The 9,623-nt window shown below is 40.2% G+C and overlaps 1 protein-coding gene across 1 annotated transcript in view; it reads left to right on the forward strand.

The window, feature by feature from the left end:
- bod1l1 (biorientation of chromosomes in cell division 1-like 1) overlaps positions 1-9,073 on the forward strand; it is a 41,498-nt gene extending 32,425 nt beyond the window's left edge. The window contains exons 15-24 of the mRNA XM_067456379.1: positions 874-923; positions 992-1,115; positions 1,195-1,250; positions 3,389-3,440; positions 3,555-3,641; positions 3,807-3,880; positions 3,981-4,038; positions 8,256-8,358; positions 8,465-8,539; positions 8,748-9,073. Of these exons, the coding sequence (XP_067312480.1) occupies positions 874-923; positions 992-1,115; positions 1,195-1,250; positions 3,389-3,440; positions 3,555-3,641; positions 3,807-3,880; positions 3,981-4,038; positions 8,256-8,358; positions 8,465-8,539; positions 8,748-8,832 (764 nt within the window). The 3' untranslated portion in view covers positions 8,833-9,073. The remainder of the gene's footprint in view (positions 1-873; positions 924-991; positions 1,116-1,194; positions 1,251-3,388; positions 3,441-3,554; positions 3,642-3,806; positions 3,881-3,980; positions 4,039-8,255; positions 8,359-8,464; positions 8,540-8,747) is intronic.
- Positions 9,074-9,623: the final 550 nt, after the last annotated feature.

Raw genomic sequence — 9,623 nt, forward strand, 5'->3', positions numbered from 1 at the left:
GCAGATGCGGCCGAGCCCACGCAGACCCTCACTGCAGATGCAGCCGAGCCCACGCTGACCCTCACTGCAGATGCAGCCGAATCCACGCAGACCCTCACTGAAGATGCGGCCGAGCCCACGCAGACCCTCACTGCAGATGCAGCCGAGCCCACGCCGACCCTCACTGCAGATGCGGCCGAGCCCACGCACACCCTCACTGCAGATGCGGCCGAGCCCACGCTGACCCTCACTGCAGATGCGGCCGAGCCCACGCAGACCCTCACTGCAGATGCGGCCGAGCCCACGCCGACCCTCACTGCAGATGCGGCCGAGCCCACGCAGACCCTCACTGCAGATGCGGCCGAGCCCACGCCGACCCTCACTGCAGATGCGGCCGAGCCCACGCAAACCCTCACTGCAGATGCAGCCGAGCCCACGCAGACCCTCACTGCAGATGCGGCCGAGCCCACGCCGACCCTCACTGCAGATGCGGCCGAGCCCACGCAGACCCTCACTGCAGATGCGGCCGAGCCCACGCAGACCCTCACTGCAGATGCAGCCGAGCCCACGCAGACCCAAATGTAGTTTGGATCCTTCAAGAGATTCTAATTAACCCACTGATGTCTCATATGGACTTCTTTGATGATGTTTTTATTCCCTTTGTGGACATGGACAGTATAGTGTGCATACACTTGCATACGCTCTCGGACTAAATATAAAATATCTTAATCTGTGTGTGAAGATAAACGGAGGTCTTATGGGTGTGGAACGACATTAGGGAGAGGAGTTAATGACAGACATTTACATTTTTTGGGTGAACTAACCCTTTAATGTAAAATATCTTCGTTATGTAGCTGTAAAATCTGAGATTAAACTGTGTTTCTCTGACTGCAGCAAATCAAACCAGAAATGATAATGAAAAAGAGCAAACGTCTATTAAAGAGGTGAGTCTTCTTTGCTCTTTGTCTGTCTCTGTATGTTCTTCTATTAAAGTGTGTGATGTTTCTGACAGTGTGAGGATGATGAGGATGATGATGATGATGAGGATGATGAAGATGAGGAGAGTTGTGGAGCGAGCAGGACTCCGCGCAGAGGAAGATCCTCCAAAGCATCTGATGCTCCACCGAGAGAAACGCGTAAGAGTCTCAATCGCAGTGAGCTGTTCTCCACACACACTTCTGGTCATGTGACCGTTTTTCTGCTCTTTCCCATAAGGCTCTGCTGCACAACCGAAGGAGGCGGAGCCAGCTGTAGAGGAGGAGCCTAAAGAGGTGCATTTGTTTGTGTGTTTAGAATCTTCGGTTTTGATTTACAAAAAAAACACTTAATTCTACTTTTTGTAGATTAATTTATACCTTTTGAATAAATTAATTATAATTCAGTGCATCCGGAAGGTATTCACAGCGCTTCACTTTTTTCCATATTTATGTTACAATGGATTAAATCTCATTATTTTTTCTCTCAGTTCTACAAACAATACCTCATAATGACAACGCGAAAGAAGTTTGTTTGAAATCTATGCAAATGTTTTATAAGGGCCAGTTCACCTATTAATGAGAATCCTGGGATCACTTCTGTCAGACTTTCCTTCATCATATAAAGCCATCAAATCTCTTCAGAACATCTGGAATAATCCATTCGATCCGTATGGATCAGTTTTAGGATCTCTTTATTAACTTTCTGACGCGTCAGTGGAAGTTGCTTAGACTGTCAATGGAGGAACAGAAATCTTTCCCATGTTATTACAAATATCTTCATTTGTGTTCAGAAGATGAATGAGAGTCAGCCAAATATAATCTGACCATTAAAGCATAGTCCAGAAAATCTGAAGCAGAATAAACTATAAAACAAATAAAAACAGATTTCATACGGCCCTACGTTTAATTGCAAAATTGAATTACATGCACTGCAAAAAATTTGGATTTGTTTTCCAGCCCAAATTCTAAACATCCTTAAATCAAAAGACAGTTATGGCGCAAAATTAATAAATTAATAAAGTCTTGTTTTCTGAGAAAGTGAACAAAAAGAACAAATATCTGTCATTGGGTATGAAAATTACTGTATTTGAATTAAGTTTAATTAAGTTGATTTTTCTGAACCTGTTGGCAGATATTTGCTCTTGTTTTAATCATAAAATTATCTCAAACTTTAAGCTATTTTTTTGTAAAATTAATTAAAAAGTAATGGAGGAAATTGTATTCTCAAACCTTGAAGTGCCATTTATATATAACTCATTGTGTGCTTAGACATTTATATTTAGTGAACACATTGACATGTTGTGTTCCCTTCAATTTATTCCTTTAATTTTCTTTAATGGTTGTAAAAAGGGTTTAATAAAACCTGCAGAAGCCCGGGGTCAGTTCATGTGCTGGTTTCTGATGGAAAGAGACCTGTGATAACGGCACTCTCAGAGTCAGTGTATTTTATATACTATTAGAGTATTAATAATGGCTTTTGTTTTTATATTTTCAGTTTCCATTTTAAATAAGTTTTCATAATTTTAGGTGCTTTTACCAATTTAATGAAACTTTTTTTTTTATATTTCTGTTTAGCTATAATTTATATTTATTTTAGTACTTCGACTTGTTTATTTCAGTTAGTTTCCAATGCAGCATTTTCAATTTTGATATACATTTAAGATAAAATGTAATTTTTTTGATGTTTATATTTTATTTTATTTCAGCTTTATTTTAATTAAGAGCCACTGTTTAGTTTTGAGATTTTTGTTTATTTTGTCTCCGTAACATTTTTTTGTTCAGACTGATAAAAAGAAAAAAGCATCCAAAATACACTTTTTATTGATTTTTATCTTTTTGCGTTTGTAAATTTAAATTGCCATAAAGGACTCTTTCTAAAAATGAAGGCTTTATTGTTTTTGTTTTTTTTTCCACCTCAGTAACACTTTATTTATTCATAAATATATTCTAAAGGTTTTTTTCTGAGGGGTTTGTTCCTAAAAACATGGTAAAATTATTTTTTTCTGGTTGTTGACAGTATTTTCTGTTTTACTGTGCTCGAAATGTATGCAAATGAGTGCATATTTAATTAGAGTATGCCTAATTTGCATACTTTAAGAACTTGTAATACAAAACAATTGGTAATTGACTGTGTTTAAGTATGTCATTTTATTTATATATATATCACTGAAAAAATTATTAATAGTTGTTTCTTCAGTTTTTTAGTTAGCATCAACACTGTTTAGAGCAAGAGAAGGAGTCATTAATTTAAGTGAAGAAGTTGCTTTTAGAAGTTAAATTGACTGCTAGCAAAGTCCAACCGTATCTCCAAATACGAGAGCAATGTCATGACCGTCACATTATTCCAAATCTTAGCCAAAGGATGTTTATTCCAGGTCATGTGATCAATGTTTGTTTATGATGGGACTGAAGTGTGTGTGTGTTTTTATCAGCAGGGCCGCAGGAGTCGACGCTCCACTGCTCAGATAAGAGACACTCCCTCAGGTGAGTGTCTGAAACTCTCTCTCTCTCACACACACACACACTCGCTTGCACACACACACACACACACACACACACCTGTCTGTCTGTAGATGATCAGTTTCTCTCTCTCTGCAGTGAAGCCTGCGCTGAAGCGTAAAAGATCAGACGAGCTTCTCTGCTCATCAGCGGAGGAGCAATCAGCCAAACTCAGACCAGCTGACGGTCAGTTTGCTATCAGCCATTCACTGCCTGTGTGTGTACAACAGCGTCTCAGTGTGTGTGTACAACAGCATCTCAGTGTGTGTGTACAACAGCGTCTCATTGTGTGTGTGTACAATAGCGGTCAGAAAGTAACTTTACTCGTCCCGTCTCTGATGTTTCTCTCAGCGAGTCCGTCTGAAGATCAGGACGCCATCAAAGCCAGCGATGAAGACGAGGAGAGGAAGGAGGAGGAAGAGCCTGTGAGCAAACAAACACTCCTGACATAAACATCAGACATGTGAATCAATGCCTGACTGTGTGTGTGTGTGTGTTTGTGTGTGTGTGTGTGTGTGTGTTCAGAGGAAACCCGCCCGCCGTGGACGACCCTGCAAAGCGTCCTCCGCCACTGACGACTCAGGTACGAAATCTCCTCATTACTTCCACACACTCATCTGATCACACACACCTTACACTAGTGCACTTCATCCTCATGAGAGGAGAAATTAAAGCCATCTGTATAGAACATTTTAAATATGTTTCTAATTTGAGTTAAATTATAACTTTACTCAGTATAGTCCTATATTTATTTACTGATTTATTCACTATTTTAAGATGATATATTTATTTTAAAGTTATATTATACTTACTCCTATACAGTGATGCCAGTAACGCGTTACTTTAATCTGACGACTTTTCTCCAGTAGCGAGTAATCTAACGCGTTACTCTAATCTGATGACTTTTCTCCAGTAGCGAGTAATCTAACGCGTTACTCTAATCTGACGACTTTTCTCCAGTACCGAGTAATCTAACGCGTTACTCTAATCTGATGACTTTTCTCCAGTAGCGAGTAATCTAACGCGTTACTCTAATCTGATGACTTTTCTCCAGTAGCGAGTAATCTAACGCGTTACTCTAATCTGACGACTTTTCTCCAGTACCGAGTAATCTAACGCGTTACTCTAATCTGATGACTTTTCTCCAGTAGCGAGTAATCTAACGCGTTACTCTAATCTGATGACTTTTCTCCAGTACCGAGTAATCTAACGCGTTACTCTAATCTGATGACTTTTCTCCAGTAGCGAGTAATCTAACGCGTTACTCTAATCTGACGACTTTTCTCCAGTAGCGAGTAATCTAACGCGTTACTCTAATCTGATGACTTTTCTCCAGTAGCGAGTAATCTAACGCGTTACTCTAATCTGACGACTTTTCTCCAGTACCGAGTAATCTAACGCGTTACTTTAATCTGACGACTTTTCTCCAGTAGCGAGTAATCTAACGCGTTACTCTAATCTGACCTCTTTTCTCCAGTAGCGAGTAATCTAACGCGTTACTCTAATCTGATGACTTTTCTCCAGTAGCAAGTAATCTAACGCGTTACTCTAATCTGACGACTTTTCTCCAGCAGCGAGTAATCTAACGCGTTACTCTTATCTGATGACTTTTCTCCAGTAGCGAGTAATCTAACGCGTTACTCTAATCTGACGACTTTTCTCCAGTAGCGAGTAATCTAACGCGTTACTCTAATCTGACGACTTTTCTCCAGTAGCAAGTAATCTAACGCGTTACTCTAATCTGACGACTTTTCTCCAGTAGCGAGTAATCTAACGCGTTACTCTAATCTGATGACTTTTCTCCAGTAGCGAGTAATCTAACGCGTTACTCTAATCTGACGACTTTTCTCCAGTAGCGAGTAATCTAACGCGTTACTCTAATCTGACGACTTTTCTCCAGTAGCGAGTAATCTAACGCGTTACTCTAATCTGACGACTTTTCTCCAGTAGCGAGTAATCTAACGCGTTACTCTAATCTGATGACTTTTCTCCAGTAGCGAGTAATCTAACGCGTTACTCTAATCTGACGACTTTTCTCCAGTAGCGAGTAATCTAACGCGTTACTCTAATCTGACGACTTTTCTCCAGTAGCGAGTAATCTAACGCGTTACTCTAATCTGACGACTTTTCTCCAGTAGCGAGTAATCTAACGCGTTACTCTAATCTGACGACTTTTCTCCAGTAGTGAGTAATCTAACGCGTTACTCTAATCTGACGACTTTTCTCCAGTAGCGATTAATCTAACGCGTTACTCTTATCTGATGACTTTTCTCCAGTAGCGATTAATCTAACGCGTTACTCTAATCTGACGACTTTTCTCCAGTAGCGAGTAATCTAACGCGTTACTCTAATCTGACGACTTTTCTCCAGTAGCGAGTAATCTAACGCGTTACTCTAATCTGACGACTTTTCTCCAGTAGCGAGTAATCTAACGCGTTACTCTAATCTGATGACTTTTCTCCAGTAGCGAGTAATCTAACGCGTTACTCTTATCTGATGACTTTTCTCCAGTAGCGAGTAATCTAACGCGTTACTCTAATCTGACGACTTTTCTCCAGTAGCGAGTAATCTAACGCGTTACTCTAATCTGATGACTTTTCTCCAGTAGCGAGTAATCTAACGCGTTACTCTAATCTGATGACTTTTCTCCAGTAGTGAGTAATCTAACGCGTTACTCTAATCTGACGACTTTTCTCCAGTAGAGTAATCTAACGCGTTACTCTAATCTGACGACTTTTCTCCAGTAGCGAGTAATCTAACGCGTTACTCTAATCTGATGACTTTTCTCCAGTAGCGAGTAATCTAACGCGTTACTCTTATCTGATGACTTTTCTCCAGTAGCGAGTAATCTAACGCGTTACTCTAATCTGACGACTTTTCTCCAGTAGCGAGTAATCTAACGCGTTACTCTAATCTGACGACTTTTCTCCAGTAGCGAGTAATCTAACGCGTTACTCTAATCTGATGACTTTTCTCCAGTAGCGAGTAATCTAATGCGTTACTCTAATCTGACGACTTTTCTCCAGTAGCGAGTAATCTAACGCGTTACTCTAATCTGACGACTTTTCTCCAGTAGCGAGTAATCTAACGCGTTACTCTAATCTGATGACTTTTCTCCAGTAGCGAGTAATCTAACGCGTTACTCTTATCTGATGACTTTTCTCCAGTAGCGAGTAATCTAACGCGTTACTCTAATCTGACGACTTTTCTCCAGTAGCGAGTAATCTAACGCGTTACTCTAATCTGATGACTTTTCTCCAGTAGCGAGTAATCTAACGCGTTACTCTAATCTGACGACTTTTCTCCAGTAGCGAGTAATCTAACGCGTTACTCTAATCTGACGACTTTTCTCCAGTAGCGAGTAATCTAACGCGTTACTCTAATCTGACGACTTTTCTCCAGTAGCGAGTAATCTAACGCGTTACTCTAATCTGACGACTTTTCTCCAGTAGCGAGTAATCTAACGCGTTACTCTAATCTGATGACTTTTCTCCAGTAGCGAGTAATCTAACGAGTTACTCTAATCTGATGACTTTTCTCCAGTAGCGAGTAATCTAACGCGTTACTCTAATCTGACGACTTTTCTCCAGTAGCGAGTAATCTAACGCGTTACTCTAATCTGACGACTTTTCTCCAGTAGCGAGTAATCTAACGCGTTACTCTAATCTGACGACTTTTCTCCAGTAGCGAGTAATCTAACGCGTTACTCTAATCTGACGACTTTTCTCCAGTAGCGAGTAATCTAACGCGTTACTCTAATCTGATGACTTTTCTCCAGTAGCGAGTAATCTAACGAGTTACTCTAATCTGATGACTTTTCTCCAGTAGCGAGTAATCTAACGCGTTACTCTAATCTGACGACTTTTCTCCAGTAGCGAGTAATCTAACGCGTTACTCTAATCTGACGACTTTTCTCCAGTAGCGAGTAATCTAACGCGTTACTCTAATCTGATGACTTTTCTCCAGTAGCGAGTAATCTAACGCGTTACTCTAATCTGATGACTTTTCTCCAGTAGCGAGTAATCTAACGCGTTACTCTAATCTGACGACTTTTCTCCAGTAGCGAGTAATCTAACGCGTTACTCTAATCTGACGATTTTTCTTCAGTGTGTCTATAATCATCTTCAAATAGTGTTCCCTTTTATTTTAATGTCATTTTATATTTTATGATTTTCTCTAATTTCCTCATAGTAGAAGTATTTAATTTATTTGTCACTCATTTATTTTACTCTAATTTATTTTTCTAAATAAAATGAACTTTTTTTTTATTGTATTGTTTTTGTGCATTTCTTTTCAGCTGTTTATTTATTTTATTTTATTAATTTTCATTCGTATGTTAATTTTAATCTAATATTTTGATTTGACTTGCTCGTTAAAGTACTGTATGTATTAATTTATAATAAAAATTTAATCTTTAAAATTTGGTTCATTCCTTTTAATCATATTCATTTTTAGTTTTCATCCAATGTTTAGTAGTATGTCTTTTATAGTATTGAATTTATTAATTCTCTTTTTTTTATTTAATTTATTTGAATGTAATTGTTTGTTTTAATCAGTTTATTTTGATGATTCCATTGTCTTTGTTTTTTATTTTACTTTTTAGTTTTTTAATCAAGTGTTTCTTATTTTAGTCTTTTATATATATATATATATATATATATATATATATATATATATATATATATATATATATATATATATATATATATATATAAAATTTATAAATCATATAAATTTTTCACACTTTTGCTGTCAACATTTCCCGGTTGTCCTGTGAAGTGTGTGTTCCTCCGTTCCCAGATACAGGAGCATCAGAGAGAAGAGACGGAGAAAAGGAGGAGGACGAGGAGGAGAGCAAACCCAGAGCCACGACACGCGCCGCCTCACGACTGGAGGCAGAGAAGTACGTCTGGATCCACACACACACACACACACACACACACACACACACACACACACACACACACACACCGGTCCATCATTCCTCATGTCTGTAATTTGTGTTTCAGGAATAAGCCCAGCAAACCGTCCACTCGAGCTCTGAGCAAACTCAGCGGGAAAGAGGACAGCTCTCCGAACACACGGTGTGTGTGTGTGTGTGTGCGCGTGTGTGTGTGCGCGTGCACGCGCGTGCGTGTGTGTGTGTGTGCGTGTGTGTGTGTGTGCGTGTGTGTGTGTGTGAGCGTGTGTGTGTGCCTGTGTGAGCGTGTGTGTGTGTGTGTGTGTGTGTGTCTGTGTCTGTGTCTGTGTGTGACTGAACAGACACTCATTCTGTCTCTCTGTCTGTCTCAGATCGGTGAGAGGACGGAAGCGCGACACACACACACGCGGAGGACAGAAGCCTGAAGATCCTCCTGCCAAAAGAACCAAACGATGAAGCGCTTCAGCTCCTCATGTTCATGCTTGTTTGTAGTTTTAAGGTTAGAGTGTGTTTGAGCGGCTGAGAAATGAGACTCTGTCAAGAGATTGTGTGTGTGTGTGTGTGTGTGTGTGTGTGTGTGTGTGTGTGTGTGTGTGTGTGTCATATTTCTGTCACTAAAGCTGCTCATTCTGTGAATGTCATTATTGTTCCATTTTATATTTTTACCTTTTTATTATAAATTCCAGTATTGATCCGAGACCTGATCTGTGGTGTTTTTTTTATATTTTTTATTGTGTGAGATGTTTATTCTATGGTTTAATTATTCACTTTAATTCTATAATATAGACCGGTGAAGTGAATAGCACTGATGATCTCTTGATCGCGGCTCCTGTTAGTGGGTGGGATATATTAGGCAGCAAGTGAACATTTAGTCCTCAGAGTCGATGTGTGTGAAGCAGGAGAAATGGGCAAGCGTAAGGATTTGAGCGAGTTTGGCCAGATTGTGACGGCTAGACGACTGGGTCAGAGCATCTCCAGAACTGCAGCTCTTGTGGGCTGTTCCCGGTCTGCAGTGGTCAGTATCTATCAAAAGTGCTCCAAGAGGACCAGTGGAGAACCGGCCACAGGGTCATGGGCGGCCAAGGCTCATTGATGACCGTGGGGAGCGAAGGCTGGCCCGTGGGGTCCGATCAAACAGACGAGCTACTGGAGCTCAAACTGCTCCAGAAGTTTATGCTGGTTCTGATAGAAAGCTGTCAGAATACACAGAGCAGCTCAGTTTGAGGCGTATGGACCAGTCAGGGTGA

Source organism: Pseudorasbora parva, chromosome 11, assembly GCF_024679245.1.
Source record: "Pseudorasbora parva isolate DD20220531a chromosome 11, ASM2467924v1, whole genome shotgun sequence".
In the NCBI taxonomy this organism is placed as follows: domain Eukaryota; kingdom Metazoa; phylum Chordata; class Actinopteri; order Cypriniformes; family Gobionidae; genus Pseudorasbora; species Pseudorasbora parva.